We start from the raw sequence: 19,964 nt of genomic DNA, 5'->3' as shown, positions 1-19,964 counted from the left end.
CCCGCTCTGGTCAACATGACCTGCAGGTGAACCTCTGACCACTGAGTGTGTGTGTGTGTGTGGTCCGTCCTCACTTTTCTGTCTCTCTCGTTCTCTTGGATGTTGCCTGTCTGCCTCCTCCTGCTCCTCCTCCTCTCCAAGCCCTGACCTCCATCCCTCCCTCTTTCTCGTCTTTACTCCTCCTCTGATGCTGAATCACTTTATTTTTTTTTGCCATCTGAATGCACTGATATGTTAAAGCAACAGCGCCCTCTGCAGCCACAGTGGTGATTAATTCTGAAGGGCTCCATGTGATGGTTTTACCCAAGATCCCCTGCTTCCCGAGCCACCTACTGATGATAAAATGTTTGGCGATGTTCGTGATATTGTCGTAAGAATCCCGTCCGCGTACAGAAACACACAACACACGGATCAAAAATGCAGTTTAATCGGTACTAGTGATGAACTGCAGTGCACACAGTATTGCTCTTTGTGGAAAAGTCAAATACATAAGTCACATCTCGAATACATTCAGTCTGTGATTCTCACGGGGCGTCGACATATCGTCAACAGGCCGTCAACATTACTGAGTTGGCGTGTGGCTAGTTTCAAAAAACATTAAAGCTAACAAATGAAATATTTTGGTTATTTCACGTCGGTATTAGTTTTGATTCATGCCGAGCGACGAGTTAGTGTCACTGTACATCCAGACGGCGAAGCTAAAGGCTAAAGGCACGTAGCATTTACGAGAACGAGAAATTGCGCAACAACAATGCAGCATGAAGGCATCTCGAGGCTTTGTGGGAAAAATGATATGAACAAAACTATCAAGAGAAGTGATCACGGGCATGATTGTCTCCGTCCGGCTATGTCACCTATTTACGTTTTTTTCACGATGAACTCGATGCAGCTGGATTGATAGTCAATATTAAAGGCAATCAGTGACTGTAAATAAAGATGGACGACGTTTCTCTATTTCTTCCCGTGGTCGATTCGAGTCTATCGATTAAGGTCCCATCGATACACGAGCTCGACCAATCACGAGTCAGCAGCAGCTGTCAATCATGATGTCTCCACCCATTTTTAATATCATCAAATGACTTATTAAAACCAAACTTATCAGAAACACGTCAGTGTGATAAGAACAACAGGAAAAAAATCAGACACACAGGTCTGTTTTTAATTTGGTCCATCTGCTAACATGGAGGAGGCGGGGCTTATGACTTAAACTGCAGCCAGCCACAAGGGGGCCACTGAGGAGCTTTGGATTCATTTTTGAGGAGCAGTCACGGCGTCCATCTTTATTTCCAGTCTGTGAGAGTGAGCTTTGGCCTGCGTGTGGATCTGCAGCTTAGTTTGCATCCCGTCTTTGTGGGGACGCCGAACGGTGCAAAAGAAATAAACAGCATGGAACGATGCGGTGACTTTCTACATCCCTGAAAAATAAACACTTCATAGAACACACATACTGAGCAGAAAGAAAGAAGAGCACCTCTGAGAGACGGTTTCACCGTCTCTTCATCGAGGTGTTGTGACCAACGAGAACGAGTCGTGTGAAGTTTGTCGCTCTCCTCGAAGTGAAATGCAGCGTTTCTTTAGTTTCTGGGCAGCAACGTTTAAACCATGCCAGAACAACCAAAAAGTTTACAAGTACAAGGAGACACGTTGGGTGTTTGGGACGAACTAAATCTGAACTAAACGTCTGCGTGGACCTTTGTTTTTTTAATGTGTCGTAAATGGATCACAGAATTCCACAGAGGTGAAATTAGCTGAGAGGCCGGAGGCATGATGGCGGGTTTCTAAAGCTCCGTCCTGTAAATGAGCTGCGTGTGGGGCCATGTGACTTCTTGTTTACGGGGCCTGGTTGGCTCGTAATTGGCCGACAAGAACCGAAAAAACGAACCTAACGGGTCTAAGTCAGTTTTTCCACTCTGGTCAGGACCACAGCGGTAGACAGTGAAGCTAGAAAAAAGAAAAATAATTCTTAAGTAGCAACGACTGAGAGGAATATTTCTTTCCATTCTCGTCTCTATGTCTTTTTAATTACGGCTCTGTTCGTTTTTATCGTCCGTCTATGTTTCGCTTCACTCGCTAAGTCAGTGTGTGCAGATCAAAGCATCAAACACACACACACACACACACACAAATGAGCATGTACATCAGGAAATCCAATCGATTACCAGTGGATTAGTTCCTGTCTTTAGTCTTCCTGTTCTGTACTGTATGTGATTGTTGGTGTGTGTCTGTCTGTCTGTGTGTGTGTGTGTGTGTGTGTTTGTGTGTGTGTGTGTGTGTGTGTGTGTGTGTGTGTGTGTGTTTGTGCGTGCGTGCGTGCGTGTGTGTGTGTCTGACTTCATCCATCTGTAAACGTACTTTGTGCAAATAAAAGTCAAACCCTAAGATCAACAAGAACAAATCCACGACTTAACCTGCTGAGCCCTGAGAGTGAAGAAAGACCAGAGGAGGATGGAGAAGAGGAGGAGGAGAGGGTGGACAGGGAAGAGGAGGAGCAAACAAATATGAGACAGGAGGACTAAGAGGTAGAAGAGAAGGAGAAAAGGAGGACAAAGAGAATCAAATGGTGGAGGAGAAGGAGGTCAGAGAAGAGGTGGAAGAAGAAAAAGAGAAGGAGGTGGATGATGAGATGGCGGAGAAGGACAAGGAGGAGGAGATGGAGGAATGTGAAGAAAAGGAGAAGAAAGAGGAGGAACAGAATGAGAGGGCAGAGGAGGAGGAGGAGAGGAAGGACGGGGAAGAAGAGGAGCAAAGAGATACTTTGAGAGAAGGAGAGAACACGGGGAGGAAGAAGTGAGGGAGGATGAAGAGAATGGGATTAACTTGGAGGAGGAGAAGGTAAAAGAAGGATGCAAAATTGAGTGGGAGGAGGAAATAATGTTGAGGAGGACAAGGAGGATAAAAAGACGAGGGGGAAGAAGAAAGGAGGAGATGAAGAGGAGGAAAAGGAAGTTTGAGGGTTGTGGAAGGTGTAAATGAAGAGGAGGATGAAGAAGAGAGGCAGCAAGAGGAAAAAGATGGAGAGGCTGAGATTGAAGAGGAGGAGAAAGAAGAAGAGGAGCAGAAAAGGAGGATGAAGGAGAGAAGGGAGATGGAGGAGGAGGATGTGGACAGAGACGATTCAGAGAGAAATTGCTGAAATATTTTTTCCAACAAACTGAGTTTAGAACGACAAAGTTGGACATCGTGAAGAAGACGAGTCACCGCCTGGTCTGACCTCGGGAACCAGCAGGCGGTGAAAAGATCAAGCGGCCACGTCTCAATCTTTGATTCTGTTTCCGCTTTTTTTCTTGGAAGGCGCCGGCGTTTCTGCGACGGGCTTTTTATTCCCCTTTTTCTCTGCGTGAGCGCAGATGAGACGGAGCGAGAGATGAAAGCGGTGGCGGAGGGAGGACGAGGACACGGGCTGAGGGCGCCGGCGACACATGCTGAGATCTGATGGAAGCGCAGCGACGCACAGAGGGCGAAACACACAAACACACACACACACACACACGACAGATTTGTGAATCGCAGTGTTTCCAATCAGGTCAGAGCGAGTTCATCAGTTCATCTCTGCAGTTTTCATTCTGCGACTTTGGGAACAGGAAACAAAAGAACGGAGATAAACATGAAACTTCCAGAAACTCGTTGTCCTCTTTGTCGCCGTGGTCACTGGGCAGCTTTGGCCGGTCCGAAAGGTCCCACCATCTTCATGGCAGCGTAGTTCTGCAGGAGGAGGAAGAGGAAAAGAGTCAGGAGGGTTTGTTTTCACCCCCGTTCCTTTATTTGTACGTTTTTTTTCGCACACACAGAGAGAGAGAGAGAGAAACTCAAACTTGCCGGGAAGGCGTAGAGGAAGACCCCGAAGAAGAGGAGGATGAGGAAGAGGATGATGAAGAGGAGGATGAACCACTTGAAGCGTCTCCACAGGATGAACTTGAGCGTCTTAAACGGGGAGGAGAACCACAGGAAGGAGGTCTCAGGACGCCTGGGAGGAGAGGACAAAGTTACTACAGTGTGTGTGTGTGTGTGTGTGTTAGTGTGTGTGTGTGTGTGTGTGTGTGTGCGTGTGCTTGTGTGTGAGACTCACTGAGGCTCCTCCAGGTGAGGGTTCATGTTGGGTTCGTCTCTGCCGAGGCCGGCCGGTCTCTCCTCCTGCTCCTGCTCCGTCACGATCTCCAGCGACATCTCCACCTTCCCCTGACACATGGAAAACAACCACGCCCACACAGCGTGACATCACATCGTCTTAGAGGAAGAGAGTGAACAAACAAACTGGTGCGATACGAACATTAGCTGCAGTTCCCCTAGAGGGCAGTAGTGAGTTAGTCCTCAAATGAAGTGAATGAAGCTAAACGGCTAAAATAATTCTTTATCATTGTTCTGATCTTCAGCTTCCGTATTTGATCTTTGTCTTATTTGCGTGTGTGTCATTTCGCTGACGATGTCGTCGTCTTTGTTTGTGTTTCTCACAGCAATGATCTTCTCGCCGTTCTTCTCGCAGGCGCACGGCCACCAGCCTCTGACGGTCTTCTGCTCGAACAGCGACACCAGCCTGTCGCTCGTCTGGTCCAGCAGCTGCAGGTCACATTTCTCCGGGGACTTGGCCGGACGCAGCATGTGGTTCAGATCCATCACCAGGTGACCTGAGGAGTCGTTGACGATTGCGTTCAAACGGATGCACAAACATTTCTACTTAATTCATGAACGTAAACATCAACATCATCATCATCGCGCTGCTTCTCTGATCTCGAGTCGTAAATGAGGACACGTGGCTCGGATCAGTGAGTCGCCAGTTTTTCTTAATGGCTAATTAATGAGTGAGTTCAGAGTGAATTATGTTCGATCCCGCGGTGAGGGTGAGTTAGGAAGTACGTTTTGATGGCTGTTGACATTAAGTACGGAGGAGCCGGGGGTTGATGAACGGCTGCACAGAGACCAGACGTCCACTGGAAGTGTTTTTCCAGAGTCGGCTGCTGCTCGACGGTGTGATTGTAGGAAAATGGCTCGTGTCTGACCCTCACGCTGCGCGGGAAGATCAGTCGGCGGTCTGAGCTGACGAGCTGAAGACACACAGGCACGGGAAAAAAATGCTTTGAGGTGGCGACACACCCGCAGACTGTACGAGGTGAACGCGTTTGAGCGGGAGAGATGGCCGCCGCGCAGAGGGTGAGATGGTGATAGACAGGAACAGATCAGAGTCTGGATTCCTCATCTTCCTTCTCCGGTCGGACGCTCGATCTACAGGCCGTCATCCCTCCCTCTTCTCTGGCAGAGAAGATGAAGTGAGGCAGGCGGAGTGGAGGAGGAGGAGGAGGCCCGGCGGTGGGGCAACGTCAGGGGTGAAGGAAAGGCAGAAATTTTGACAGCTCGAGTCTGAAGAAGAGAAAATAAGACGAGCCCTTCCTCTCTGTGAAATGTGCCGACGCAGTGGAAATGGACGAGAGTTAACTCTGAAGAAAAATGTTATCGCAGTCGTTTTGTCTGCGGACGCGTCGCACACGAGGTTCCATTCAACGTGTCGGAAAAACTGTGGAAAAACCGGCGAATTGTCCAAAACCAAAATTCTTGAAACGGTACAAACCAGTAAAACTTTCACTATATTCGAGTAAATGGAAATTTAAATAAGTAAAAATGGACACGATAGCCGAGACACCTGAAATGCCGCCAAAAACGTCCAACAGTGAACGTGGACTGATCCAATACCACGTCTTTAAAAGATATTAGTCTCAACCAGAGTTGTGTAGTGTGAGTCGAGAATATGTCGGAGACAGAAGAGGTGCACTGAGCCGGACACGTCCATAACGCAACATGTTTGTTTTAATTAACTAAATAATCCATGAAGTTTATAATTGCGTTTATAGTTGATAAGTGTGTGTGTGTGTGTGTGTGTGTGTGTGTTACCGAGGTAGTCGTCGAAGGAGAACTTGTCGTTGTCCCAGATCTGGACGGTGAGTTTAGGAGCCAGTTTGGTCTCGGCTTTATCGATGCTCCAGAAATGTTCCTGCAGAAACACGGAGGAAGAGAAAAGAGAAAAGAACTTTTTATTATTTAACTTAAATTAAAAAGATTTTCTGATTGGACATTAAACGCCTCGCACTCTGATCCCGTCTCTCAGATGAAAACCTGAAACGTCCGCTGACATCACATCTGTGCAGCTGCTGCTGCGACTCGTACTAATTAATCTCTGCGTCGTGATGAGACGAGCTGGAGCAGAGCATCCTGGGAAACCTCGTCCTCTCAGTTTGGAACAGCACTTCACTGACACATCTCTCACTACATGTCCACTTCCATGTGTGTGTGTGTGTGTGTGTGTGTGTGTGTGTGTATTAAAGCTATTATCACCTCTGGTGGATTCACACTAAACTGTCAGACAGAGTCTAAACCTCTGTCACCTCGGAGCTAATGGACTTTACTCACAAACACTTTCCTCTGCTTCTCTTTCCATTCGCTCAGTCGACCTTTATATCTACAACGCTCACGCTTCAGAGCTGCACCTGAACGTTCTCCTGACACGTTCTGGAGGGGCTGCAGCGGAGAACCCAGAGGTTCCAGTCAGTTGCTCTGGATCTTTTCCTGCAGCCCTCTGGTAAAACGTCAGAGTGAGTCCACGTGATGAAAACTGCAGGAAAATGTCTGGAACATTCACAACGAGCGAGCGAATGAGCGCGTTGATGAGGTTTCTAAAACTGGGAGAACACAAATACCTCAGGATGAAGAGGAGGAGCCGTACACGTGGAAGACGAAGACGAGAAATTCAGTTTCACCTTCAATCATTTGAAGTTTTTTGTCCAACGACACATCGGATTTTTGCGAATACGCAGAAACAATCTGCTCCGTTCTGTTCAGTGTGTGAAAGTGATGAATGGAGTCGTCTTCATCATGACTTCACACTGACTCTCCACATCACAGTCTAAATCCACACACGTCATAACAACACACACACACACACACACACACACACACACACACACACACACACACACACACCAGGCGTAAAACACCCGTCGTGTGTGTGTGTGTGTGTGTGTGTGTGTGTGTGTGTGTGTCAGTGCGTTCACTTGTGTGACTTTATCCACAAACTCAGTCCAAGTACATTAAGATATCACTCCACAGCTTTCACAGGCAGGGTGGGACGCTGTACGGACGAGTGTGTGTGTGTGTGTGTGTGTGTGTGTGTGTGTGTGTAACTGCTCTCTGCAATATCTAACAGCATCAATCAACTTCCTCTTTGTTGCCAGTACAGAGTCGTGTTCCGTCTCCTCGCTCTACTCGTCCGACTCTGCCTCTCTCTCTCTCGCTCTCAAATCAAATAAACGTTGTTGGCATAGAAGTGCGGCCACACTATTACGTTTAATTACACACTGATCACACCAAGAAACCAACTTTTACTCACTCAAGGTTTTTTTTTAAATCCAGAGATTATTTTTGTTTAATGGGTTCGAAATAAAGTTTAAGTCCGAGAGGCTACGCAGCAGAATTAAGGTTGATATGTTTCCATGGAAACCAACAAACCAACAAACCCACAATTCTGAGGTTTTGAGAATAAATATATTAATTATAAATATTGTATAAAATAGGAACGAATGGGCAGCGATACCGATAATCAATAAATCGTCTAAATTATTCAAATGTAAAAACAAATTTAAACGGGGAAAAGAATCTTTGGTTGAAATGTTAGCGGTGGAAATTTAATCGCTTAAAGTCAATATTCTGGAAAAAACAACAATAATTCTGAGGTTTTTCCGAGAAAGTGCGACTTCGCCCATCACAGTGTGACGCTGACGGAGCCGAGTGTTGATGGCGCTGCTGATCCGTCCTGTGACTCAGAGATTAAATCACCAACCGCTGAGGCTTCAGGCGTCATAAACGCAGCTCCTGGCTCCGGCTCTGTTCTGGAGTAAAAACCCTCCACCCTGCTTCTTTTTATTAAAACTCCCTCTCGTCTTTTCAGCTGCTCCCTGATTGAGGATGCTGCTACGAGCCGGCGAGCGCCATCGTAAAACATGTCGGCTGCGAGCGGCTAAAGAGGCTCGCTCTCCGGGCCAAGCAAAGCAAACGACGGCCACGTTGTTATTCCACTTTTCAGTGTGATGTTGTTTTAGCTCTTCACTCTGTGTTTCTGTTGGGTCTCAGAGATCCAATAACAGCCTCACTCACTCGTCCTCCTTGTAAAAATGTCACCTCATTAATTTTGTTAATTGTAGATCACTGCAGATTAGTCGGAGGTCTCGCGTCTGATAGTTTTGCCACAAGTCTTGGATCCGTGTCGACGTGTTTATAGAGAATTTTTATTTGATGTGACTGGTGCAGTTTTTTTTTTTGTCTGAGCTCGGCCTGGTCGCGTCTCCTCGACCGTGAACTGTTAAAACGATCATAAACACAACTGAATAAAACAAGAAGAGTTAAACTCCGAGAAAGTTGGAAACAACACAAGTTTAAAAAGTAAAGTTTAAATTGAAGATTTTGTATTTAGGCGGAACCTGAGTGGAAATGGAGCGAAACGGCTAAAGTACGCTGCCTCCTCCATGTTAGTAGATGGAACATTTGTCAAAATGTTCTTATCACACCGATGTTTGTTTAATGTTTCGGACAAGTTTGGTTTTAATTGATGATGTAAAATAGGGGGTCATGATCGACAGGCTCGTGATTGGTCGAGAGCATGTCTCAGCGGGACGTGGGGTTGTTCATATCAACGAAGAGGTGTTCAGGTGCGATAGCTAATAAAAGGAATACGTAGTTCCCTCGTTCCTACCTTCCTGTCGACGACACACAGCTGCTCCGCTGGTAAATAGTTGAAGGGAAACAGGAATCTGTAGTTGAAGTTTCCCTCTCCGCCCAGAGAGCGGTAGTGGACGTCCGTCTTCTGCTTGATGTGTTCGTGACCGTCCAGCCACCTGACAAACACAGGGCGGAGACAACGACGACGTTACTGATGTTTCTTTACTCGAGGGGACGAGAATCAGAGAGGAGAGAGGGAGAGCTCGCACCCTTTCACGTAGATGTCGCTCATCCTCTCGCCACTGATGCTGACATCATCCAGGATGACGTCCATGGTGTTCCAGATGACGCAACGCAGGAAGAACCTGAACAAGAACAAATCAGACAGACAGAGAGAGAGAGAGACAGAGAGAGAGAGAGAGAGAGAGATGGTTTGAATGACTGATTGATTAGACTCGATGTTTGCGTGTTCGTACACGTACTTCTTGGCCTTGCGTGGCGTGACGTTGAACGGGGGTCCGGGGGGTCCCAGGGACTTGGGGAACAGGTCCACCCACATCATCAGACGCCCCTGATGGACAGAGCGGACAGCCAATGAAAAGGCGTAAGGAAGCGGATGAGGAAACAGACCCGTACGTGACGATATCGAACGTGTGTTACCTGCTCTATGTCAGGTTGTAATGGGCTGTACAGAGGCCTGGTCTCCACGTGTTCAGGTACAAGCCCCAGTTTCCTCAGGATGTGGAGCGACAGTCGCTCCTTCACTGGACCGAGGTGACGTTTACACTCATTCTTGTCTTCTGAAAACACACACACACACACACACACACACACACACACACACACACACACACACACACACACAGTCACATGTTAAGGTTTAAGTGTAGGTCACAGCTCTCCCAAAGTGGAGAATGGAAAGACGGAACACTGGGCGGACTGGTTCACATAGGAATTATTCATTATTCACACACACACACACACACACACACACACACACACACACACACACACACACACACACACTAACACACACTAACACACACTAACACACACTAACACACACACACATTCTGCATCACAACGAACGGGGAAAATCTCTGCTGCTTCCAAACAAAATGAAAATATCAAGCAAACGTCAAAAGTTTATGACTGTAAACTTAGAGTCACCTCGACTGTGAGAGGAAGAGGAGGAAAGAGGGGAGGAGAGGAAGAGGAGAGGTGAAGAGAGTTAAGAGAGACAAGAACACCAAGAGGAGATGAAAGTGGGGGGAGGAAAAAGAGAGAAAGATAGCGAAGGAGAACCATGATAAATCTCAAAAATAAGTGAAGAATAAGAGATGAATGAAGAGATGAAGAAGGAGGAATAGAGAGAGAATGGAAGGATATGAAAGGTGAAGAAGGGAAGAAAAAAGAGGAGAAGAGAAGAAGTCAGGTACTTTGGAAAAAGAAAATAAGTGGAAGGTAAAAAAAAAAAAAGGACGGAGGAAGAGTGGAGGGCAAACCAGAGGAGAAGAGAGGAGGATGGGAGAGAGAAGAGGAAGAGCAGAGTGATAGAAACTAGGGATATGAGGTAAATGAAGAGAGGATGAGGGAACAGGAAACTTGGGGGAGAACGAAGGGAAAGAGGAAAGGTTAAGGATGGAGAGATAGAGGTAGGAGAGAAAGAATAAAAAAATGTGATGGAGGGAGGAGGGGAAGAGCCAATTAGCGGCCGCGCTTGACGGACAGCAGGCTGACGCACGGTAACCGCGGCAACTGTGGAAAGAGAACGCGGCGGCTCCTCGGTAACGGAGAGACGACCGCGAGTGTTGACGTTGGCTTGTCTCCCCCAACGCACACGCACACACACACACACACACACACACACACACACACACACACACAGTTGTACCATAAATCACCAAAACGACAACCGTGACCTTGCATCGCACCAGCCGAGGAACATGTGTGTGTGTGTGTGTAAATGAATCTTGAATATTTATCTCATTGCTCCGCTCTTCAGGTGGTCCTGTGATTTAACTCCACTCCTCCTTCCTCCCTCTCTCCCTCCACCACTTTGTCCTCCGCCAAAGTTCTGCACTTTTTGTAGCAGAAGAGGACGGACGGACGGACGGAGGGACGGACGGATAGAGGACAGGAAGGATGGAAGGAGGTCAGGGATGAGGAGTAAAGGTAGGGAAAAGTGGTGGAGGAGAGTGAGGGAATAAAGAAGAGAAGAAGGAGACGGAGGAGATGATGAGAGACAATGGGAAAAGATATGAAAAGGAATGGATGGATGGAGGGAGGGAGGGAGGGAGGGTGGACTTGATCCCCAACTGACTCTCTCAGTCTAACTAGATCTGTCGTTTCCAGCCCACAATGTTTTTAATGGAAACACACACACACACACACACACACACACACACACACACACACACACACACACACACACACACACACACACACACACACACACACACACACACACACACCGAGGTCTGCGGCCGTGTATCTGTCTCCTCTGAAGAGGACGCAGTCGTCCTGGTAAACCGGTTTCCGCAGGTTTCGTCGCTCACACACTCGACACAGCAGCTGTCGGGGCGTCAGCTGATCTCGCCACTGGTTCACCCCCGACCTGACGGGCGAGAGACACAGACAGAGAGCGCGAGAAAAGAGAGAGAGAGAGAGAAGGGAGGATGTTACTAGACAGGTACGTTTATGTGACGGTAAAATAAACATTTCTTCGGAGCGTCCACTCACACGCAGTAGGACTGCGGCAGGCCGCACAGGGCTCCATATCTGGACAGGAAGCGGTTCTCCAGGTCGATCACCGTCTCCCCGATCTTCTCGTCTTTGGTCAGCATGTCGTGGTCGTACAGCATCACCCGCAGGTCCTTCTCCACGGGGAGGGAGCACGTGAACTCAAACATCCTGGAGGGGAAAATCATGAAAACAGGGTCAAGACAAACTGTTTTTCGTGGCGTGATGTGTTGTCAGGTGACGAATCACGATGCCACGTTTCTTGGGACGTGTTATTTTTCACGTAAGTCGCACACGGTATCATAATTTCATAAATTCTCTGACACGTGATGTGACTTGATGTTTTGTGACATGTGACATTCAGGTCCAGTCAGACACAGTTTCTCGTGTCCTCCTCAAAACCAAACAGTTTGATCATCTGATAAAAAGAGACGGAGATTCAAATGAAGAATAAGAAGAATAAACTTCTCCAGGTTTAGAAAAAGTGTCAAGTAAAGATTTGAGGCTGTTCAGCTCCTGTGATCGGTGTGAGTGTAGCGACCCCTACTGGTGTCAACAGAAAATATGTCTCAGAGGAAAGTAGAGAGGACACTCATACTCCTGCTTCTAAGATTGTTTGGTTCTTATGGTAGAAATATAAAGAGAAAATAGGAAGTGGTCATTAAAGGTGTCATTAAAATAGTTCTGCAATATATAATAAACAATCCACAGAAATAAACTTAGCACAGTGTGACATAAAAGAGAAAAGAGACGACCCACCGATTAAAATACCCACGGATCTCCTTCAGGAGATATTTATTTGACTGTGTGCAATGTATCTGTAGTTCTGAACGAAAATCTGGATCCAGCAGATTTAAATGTGGTTTCATAACGGGGACGTTGAGGACGATCGGACTTTCGGATTGAGCCGGAGAGCGAGAGATGAAGTTACGTACTTTCCGAAGACAGGGTCCTGAGTGCAGGGGATGTAGTTATCATGGTCGTTGATGGTCTTCTTCCCCAGAGTGATCTTCACGTAAGGGTCACACTGAAAACACAAAGACGGAAACACTCATTTCTCATTTCTGTAGTGTTTTTAGATCAGACCAGTTAACAATCTGCTCCTCCTCCTCCTCTTCCTCCTCCTCTTCCTCCTACCTTCCCGTTGGTGTCTTTGGGCTGCAGCCCCTGAGCCTGGATGACGTAGACTCGGACCAAACACTCCTCGAGGCCGTTAGGAGGAAGTTTCCTGAACTGTCTGGGTGGAGCAGAGGCGGAGGGGTCGTCTGGCAGAGGGTAGATCTTAAACATGCCCTGGTTGAAGACAGAAAATAGAGCCAAACGATCGGTGTTGAGGTGATGAGGCCTGAGGTCACGTGAAGGTTTGTGACGACACGTTTTGTGTTGATTTGTGACACACGTGATGTGGCGTGATGTTTTGTGATGTCACATCTCGATGACTAAAGGTTCAGTAGGACAGAGACTGAACTTTTACCTTGAACTCTCCGACCACTGACGGATCTTCTCCTTCATCCTGAGTCCTTCCTCTGAACAACTTGAACGTCTGACAGAAATCAGAGAAACCCTCGTAACACTCGACCTTCTCCAACTCCCGGTCCAACACCTGAGGAAGAGGAGGAGAGGAGCGCATCACGTATCTTCAAGTGTTCTCACGTAAATAAAAAAAAAGGGATGGGTGAGAAACTAGAGAGAGAGAGAGAGAGAAGGAATTGGGCCGAAAAGAGAGATGACGGAGGAATGAAGGTTTTCATCTTCTCTTCATCTTTGCTCAAACACACAAACTGGTTTCTGGGCTGAAGACGAATTATTTGATGTGACAATATGTTACTTTGCGGCGTCATCGCTGAGTATTGTCCAAAGTAATTCCACTGGTATTGGATTTAAACCGCAGCCAAACGCGACTCAACACTATATTACAGTCACACTGCAGCGGCTGGCACAACACAGTGTGTGTGTGTGTGTGAGTGTATATGTGTACGTAGTGTATCAGGGCAGGGGCGTCTACGTGTCAAACGCACAAAAAGATTCATTTGTTTTCATTAGTTTGTTTACATCAGTCACACACACACACACACACACACTCCCTCATTCTTTCCCTATCATCGGTGTGTGACAGCTCTGCGGTGAGTCGCTGAAAAGGCGATCTGTTAGAAAACAAGCTGGAAACATCGGTTCACTACTGTTGCTCAGAAGAGGGAGTGAACGCAGAGAGTGAGGATTAAAGGTAAAGGTTAAAATGGAAGAGAGAAGAAGGACAAAGAAAGAAAGAGCAGATGAATAAAGTGTTGGACTGTTCAACCAGGGAAATGCAGGTGATATTTAGAAGTTTATCTTTAAAAGAGCGGCACTTGAATGTAAAAGTTCTGCAAAGTTAAAAAAGTCTGAGATGGAGGGAGCTCCGCTTCAGCACAGAAATCACTGAAGCTCCTGAAACGGCTCGTCATCAGTCCAGACCGTTCCTCCTCCTCGTTCATCGCGATGCCCCACATTTATTCTCCCCCAGCGACTCGTCAACGCACCGTCGCTCAGGAAACCAGGTGAAGTGAGAACCGAGAACGGCGAGTGAGCCAATGAGAGCAGACTTCCTTCCACCGTCCAGACACTGAGCCAACAGTCACATTATCTGATGACACGTAACTTTGCAGTGTTGTTAATAAACAACATAGAGCTGTCATTCTCCATATGATGGAGAGCTGGTGTGTTCAATTCCCAGAGAAACTGATGAACGCAGTTTATTAAAATGAGTTGAAAGAAGTTGGGAGAAGAAAGTTTATGAAAGCAACGAGATGCTTTCCCTCCACTGTCACTTTTATGTAATTAGGAAACAAAGGGGTTAGTTAGGAAAGAGCGACGCGGGAGAAAGAGGGAGGAGGAGTTGGACGACGAGAGGCGTGGACGGTGTAGAGTCGACGGTTTTGGGGCGGAGAGCGGTGAAAGAGTTGGAAAAGCAAGGAGAGGACACCGGGGGGTTTGGAGAAAGAGTGATGAGGGCGGATGATGTAAACGAACGAAGAGGTCTGGGAACGGCGGTTTATTTCACGAATCACGCACCAAACCCAGCACCGAGGGAGAGGAGGAGGAGGAGGAGGAGGAGGAGGGGAGGAGAGGAGAGGGTCTGGACTGAGAGCGACTGGTTGTAGGGTCGGGCTCATGTCAGAAAAAGACAATCAACATTTTATAAAATTCAATTCAATAAATCACAACCCGAGAGGTCGACATTTTTAGCAAATGTCTCTGTGGTAAATATGAAGCTGCTGCTAACACAAAGACTGGGAGATGCTTTCAGGTGCTGCCGTTTCATCCCACTCAGAAACCTCGGAGCACATCGGCGAACTTCTGACGACACGTTGGCCTCTCGGGGCAACGGTCAATATTTTGGGGCAAAGAGTCTTTGGTTGGCTGTGCCCTGTTCACAGTCCCACTAGTTTCTTTAACGACAGGAGTGGAAGCTTCTCTCTTTGTGGCTCAGCTCCACGATCGTCTGTGCTGACCTTCTTTTCTCAGCCCTCTTTACGTCTGTTGATGCTCTCCTGTGAACAAACTGAGTTATTACTTATTTAAAATGGTTTTGATGTAAAGATGGAGCTGAGGTTGAGGAGGTGCGACAGTCAAGTCTGGAAACACTGGCTCACTGTGGTACAACGAATCCTGATTACCAGGGAGGAGGGGTCAGGAGAAGGTGAAGGGGGAAGGAGAGACGTGAAGCAAAGTCATAACAAGGATGGAAACAGCGGCGTCAAGAAAATAAGGAGAGGAGGAGAGGGAGGGAGGTGAGGAGGGGTGACAGCGTGGGAGGAGAGCGGCGAGCCAACAGCATCTGACTTGACTGCGGACGGAGAGAGGATATTGAACAGGACAGTACAAAGGAGGTTAAAGTGGGAAAGGAAGGAGCAGGTGGGAACAAGACGACCGTGGAGGAAAAAGAGGTGTAGCGATGAAGCCGCTCTGGAGGACGCAGCAGATTTCTGACCTGGTTCCGTCAAACACGATTACACAAACATGATATATATTATATATAATCTAAGAGTATAATTATAGCTGATGTCCATCATGATTAAAAACCTTTAGCTCTGTTATGAAATCGTAGAGAGGATTTAAAGCAACCGAACATGGAGCCAAAACATCACGATCGCCCCCTTGTGGTCAGGTGCAGACATACACCTAAATGCACGCACATAAATATTTTGGGACAGTGGGAGGAAGTGGAGACGTCACGTTAGGAACAAGAAGGAGATGAAAAATTCTTACAAACTCTGAAATTCAAGGGTCAAAGTCTTAATTCATGGATACGAAATCAATGAAAGTTCATTTTGGAAAATGGCGTAAAACACTGATTTAGTTTTGTTGGATTGATCTAAAACACCGAGAACCAGATTGATCAGATAATTTACTGTAACCATAGTTACTGTTCTTATCTGTGCTGGATGAACCTTTGGCCTCATGTTCAGGGTTTCGAAGAGATTTCTAAATTGATGGTGGTTCATTTAAAACCGACCTCCATAGTGGATAGAGACAGAAACAGAAAGGTGGCAGACAAGGAGGCAACAACCGAGTTTCACCTCGTGTCAGACCGACGCTGGAAACTGTGTCTCAGCCGACAGTAGCAACCCAACGACCGTCAAAGGGCAGAGGGACGAGAGAGGGGGCGGGGTGAGAGGAAGGTAAAGGTGCTCGGAAAGGTTGGAAACAGTGGCTCATTTCCTCTCGACAGTAGCAGATCTGAACGGAGGGTTAGGGTTAGGAAAAAGGGAACCGGAGAGGAGGAGGAGGAGGAGGAGGAGGAGGAGGAGGATGAATAGAAAAGGAGGCGTTGGCAGCAGAGCTGGTGGAGGGGAGGATTGAGGAGAAGGCGAAACTGAGGCGAGGCGACGATGGAACCAGTGGCTCATTGGTCATTTCAGTAGTTTCCATCCAGCTGTCAAGTGAAATCTCGAGCAAAGTTTTGAAATGTCGCAAAAACTCCAAAAGCGACTCAGATGTGTTTCCATCAGTGAAACCATTTAATAAGCTTCCTGAATGAAAAAAAAAATAAAATACAACCGCGAGAAAGATGGAAAAGGCCTTTCAGGGGTCGTGACTATTGGGCAAGATGTTATTGTTCTCTGTTGTGTCATTCGGCTGTGGCCACATTTTAATGTTTCATCTCAAGAAAAAGACATGACACGGCCTTTCTGGAACATTTCTGGTCGTTAGAGGGTGATTTTCAAATACGACTTGGCTTCAGATTTTACTGCTTCCAAAATTGATCAGATGATTTATTCATCTTCCATAAAAACCTTTTGTAGAAAGTCAGCAAAAAACCCACTCTTGTTCGGTCTGTTGAATGTATGTGAGGACACATGTAGAAAAGTGCTATTACAGATAAAAAGGCTTTGTGGAATTAGGACATCATAATAAAACGGAGAGGACGGAGTTAAAGCTGCTGCACTGATGTGAAATTGCTTTCAAGGGAGAGGTTATAGGTCTAATTTAAGAGCAATAAAAAAGTGGCCAAATTCTGACATGATTCGTCATTTGTTTGAGCATCAGACAAGAAGACTGACGTGTGCTCCGAGTCCCGGGGGCAGGAAAGGTCGCCGCTCGGGGCCGAGAGAATCGGGATAAGGGTTGAGGAGAGCGTGGGCGATGATGGAGAGAGTGGCTCCTGGGACGGTGGCTGAACCGTGGCAGACTCTTGAAAGAACGAGACTAAAAACAGACGTTGAGTTCGGCTGACGTGATCAGTCGTGTGGGACTCGCCAACATCGGAGGGCTGCCGTTTTTCCCCCCGCATGCGTCCCAATGTGGCGTCCCCGAAGCGAATTTGCTGCAAGTGAGTCATCGGAGTTGTTGGAAAACGGTGGGGACGCCGGGCTGCGAGGACGGGGCATGAGAAGAGAGGAGGAGGAGGAGGAGGAGGAGGAAGGATGGAGGGATGGATTGACAGAGAGAACTGGCAAAACGGCAAAAATGTGATTTAAATGGTGATGTTTGGGGCAACGTGCGTGATGTTTCAGTGCAGAGGAACAAAGGGCTGCACTGTCTCCGTCCGTCTCTCTTTCATCTTCCCACTTTATTGAGTTTTACCTTCTTAACATTTATTCCTATAATTCTGGCCTGAAGTTGAATCTGCAGACACACTCCAGATGCAATTTTTTTTTTTACATCCAAGCCCAAGAGAAAACTAACCGAGCCCAACCCGAACCCGACAGGAATTCCGTCCACAACTTTTATCCTCAAACACGGATACGTGCAACATAAAAAAAATCAAAGAGGTCGCCCAGCTAACGTCACGTCGAATCCAAACCGAATACCACTTCAACCTTTTTATCCGGACCCAGTCCAACCCGATGGGTCCTGGTGGGTAATCCACATTTTGATTTTCACACATGAACTAAAATTTATATTCTTAAAAAAGTAACTATGAAAAACATTTTAAAGTGAGATGATTATATTCTATATTTCACACACAGACACACACACACACACACACACACTCTTATACCTTCAGTGTGTCGAAGCCTTTCTCCAGATACGTCCCACACTTGTTTTTCTCTCCCGTCGAGGCGTAGAACTTGCTCCACCAGTCCATGAACTCTTCCCCCTGTCGGTCACATGTGCAGAGGTCAGAGGTCGCCGACAAACCGGACACATTCAGGGACACTCGGAGCTAAATTTGAGATTTTTCTTTCAAACTTCAGAATCTTGAGAAGCAGGATTTCATTCACAGCTCACCACATTTTCTCCAGACGGTGAAATAAATCTAAATAAATAGATTTCATATGATTCTGTCTTAACATTAATGACCTTTGACCTTTAAAGCACCCCCCCCCCACCCCCGGGGTAAAGCCCTGTTTGCCTTTGTGGAGCAGCTCACTTAGAAATAACCCGCTTTTCATGGTTTTTTCCAGTGATCGCATGGCAACGTGAACTCGGCCAACTCACGTCAACACAAGTAAAAAAAAAAAACTGCCTCTGGTGGCTCCGTGGCATGAAGGTCATTGTATACGGGCATTCTGAGGCAATGGAAACGGGCAACGTTGGGATGGAAACACACACACAAAGTGGACAGAACCGAGCGGGACACCAGGAGAAACATGTTACGGCAAAAAAGAAAAGAAAAGAAAGTAAGACAAGTCGCACAGTGTATACATGAAGGAAGAGAATCCTGCTGCTGCTTTGCTCCGAGCTCTTTTCCATCACTTCTCTGTGACACACGAGTCTGCGGGCACATGCAGCGTCCATATGTCGTAACTGCGCTCAAACGCTCTATTTCATCGGCGCGTGTTGCCAGATTCTTGTTTCTGTCTCTCCGGGTGCAGGTTACGTGTGTGGTCACTGACTCAAATTTCTACACGGACTCCAAATTCTCCAAAGTCGACTTTTCAGGGAGCTGCGGCTTCGACGTGTGACCTCCTCAGAATGTAATAATAATAACAAACAGCGAGGAGGTTGATTCATAGATGTACTTTTCACCACAAAGAGTATTCTTTTCTCAGTCCGTGGCCAACCTGCCTCACCGGTGAGTGAATTATGGATGTTACCCATCATGCACTGCCACATTACGATCATTCTCACTAAAGTACAATTTTAAATCTGCTCACAAACTTACCCACTGAACCATCTAGCGTCCACGTTTAAAGGGAAAAGAAAAGTTAGACACAAGTTAAATTTCAGCTCACACTGCATGCAGACACACAAACGCTGACACAGCGTAACCGCACGCTGAAGTTACAGGATTAAAAACACTTTAAGTAGCTTTTCAACACATGTATTAATAGTTATTCTCATAACACGGTGAGGGTTTCAATCCAAAATGAAATATATACGCCATTTGTAAAAATAAATAAATAAGTGAAAACTAAATAAATCCCTAAACTGCTGGCGTGAACGTGAAGTCTCACTTACTCTCACAGCGATGAGTCATCCAGCTCTTACAATGTCGTTCTGTTCTGGAGGATAACATGTCTTTATTTTGAAATGTTGACTGATGTCTCTCTGTGGTTTGGATACAACTCGTTTTATTTGATATGATATGGTTTTCGGGGGGCGGGGGGGGCAGGGGGGATATATAACATCTTTGGATGAAACCCTGTTATTTGCTTTTATCAAGAAATTTATTCTCTCTCAAGTATGAAGCAGCGCCATCCATCAGATTTACTAAAAGTCCTGTCACATTGGCAACAATCAGCAGAGAGAGAGAGTGCGTGTGTGTGTGTGTGTGTGTGTGTGTGTGTGTGTGTGTGTGTGCGCGAGGGAACGACTACTACAAAAATGAGGAATACCAAGGGGACAGATCACACACATATATACACACAAAATCATACATCTCAATTCGACCCGTCTCCGCCCTACAACCTTCAACCCTCTGAGGAACACTCGAGCTTAAAACACACTTGTGACGCACTCACCACTTTTTCCTTTGTGTGTGTGTGTGTGTGTGTGTGTGTGTGTGTCGGCGTAAATGTAGAACAAAAGTGCTCTTATGGCACTGGGTTGGTGTGGAATCCCCTTTCTCCTACTTCCCACAGACTTAGACACACACA

At 46.7% G+C, this 19,964-nt stretch overlaps 1 protein-coding gene across 9 annotated transcripts in view; it reads right to left on the bottom strand.

Moving 5' to 3' along the window:
• Positions 1–3,494: 3,494 nt before the first annotated feature.
• The window catches only part of dysf (dysferlin, limb girdle muscular dystrophy 2B (autosomal recessive)), a 45,707-nt gene continuing 29,237 nt past the window's right edge, over positions 3,495–19,964 (bottom strand). For all 9 annotated transcript variants that reach the window (XM_069519056.1, XM_069519060.1, XM_069519057.1 and 6 more), the window contains 15 exons: positions 17,924–18,022; positions 12,914–13,042; positions 12,577–12,732; positions 12,375–12,466; positions 11,440–11,610; positions 11,172–11,314; positions 9,358–9,497; positions 9,180–9,268; positions 8,967–9,062; positions 8,732–8,873; positions 5,881–5,980; positions 4,450–4,622; positions 4,067–4,176; positions 3,817–3,964; positions 3,495–3,702 (listed from right to left, as the gene is read on the bottom strand). In XM_069519056.1, the coding sequence (XP_069375157.1) occupies positions 3,646–3,702; positions 3,817–3,964; positions 4,067–4,176; positions 4,450–4,622; positions 5,881–5,980; positions 8,732–8,873; positions 8,967–9,062; positions 9,180–9,268; positions 9,358–9,497; positions 11,172–11,314; positions 11,440–11,610; positions 12,375–12,466; positions 12,577–12,732; positions 12,914–13,042; positions 17,924–18,022 (1,845 nt within the window). In that variant the 3' untranslated portion in view covers positions 3,495–3,645. The remainder of the gene's footprint in view (positions 3,703–3,816; positions 3,965–4,066; positions 4,177–4,449; positions 4,623–5,880; positions 5,981–8,731; positions 8,874–8,966; positions 9,063–9,179; positions 9,269–9,357; positions 9,498–11,171; positions 11,315–11,439; positions 11,611–12,374; positions 12,467–12,576; positions 12,733–12,913; positions 13,043–17,923; positions 18,023–19,964) is intronic.

This window comes from Paralichthys olivaceus, chromosome 22 (assembly GCF_024713975.1).
Source record: "Paralichthys olivaceus isolate ysfri-2021 chromosome 22, ASM2471397v2, whole genome shotgun sequence".
Classification (NCBI taxonomy): domain Eukaryota; kingdom Metazoa; phylum Chordata; class Actinopteri; order Pleuronectiformes; family Paralichthyidae; genus Paralichthys; species Paralichthys olivaceus.
This window is presented reverse-complemented; position numbering and strand designations above follow the sequence as displayed.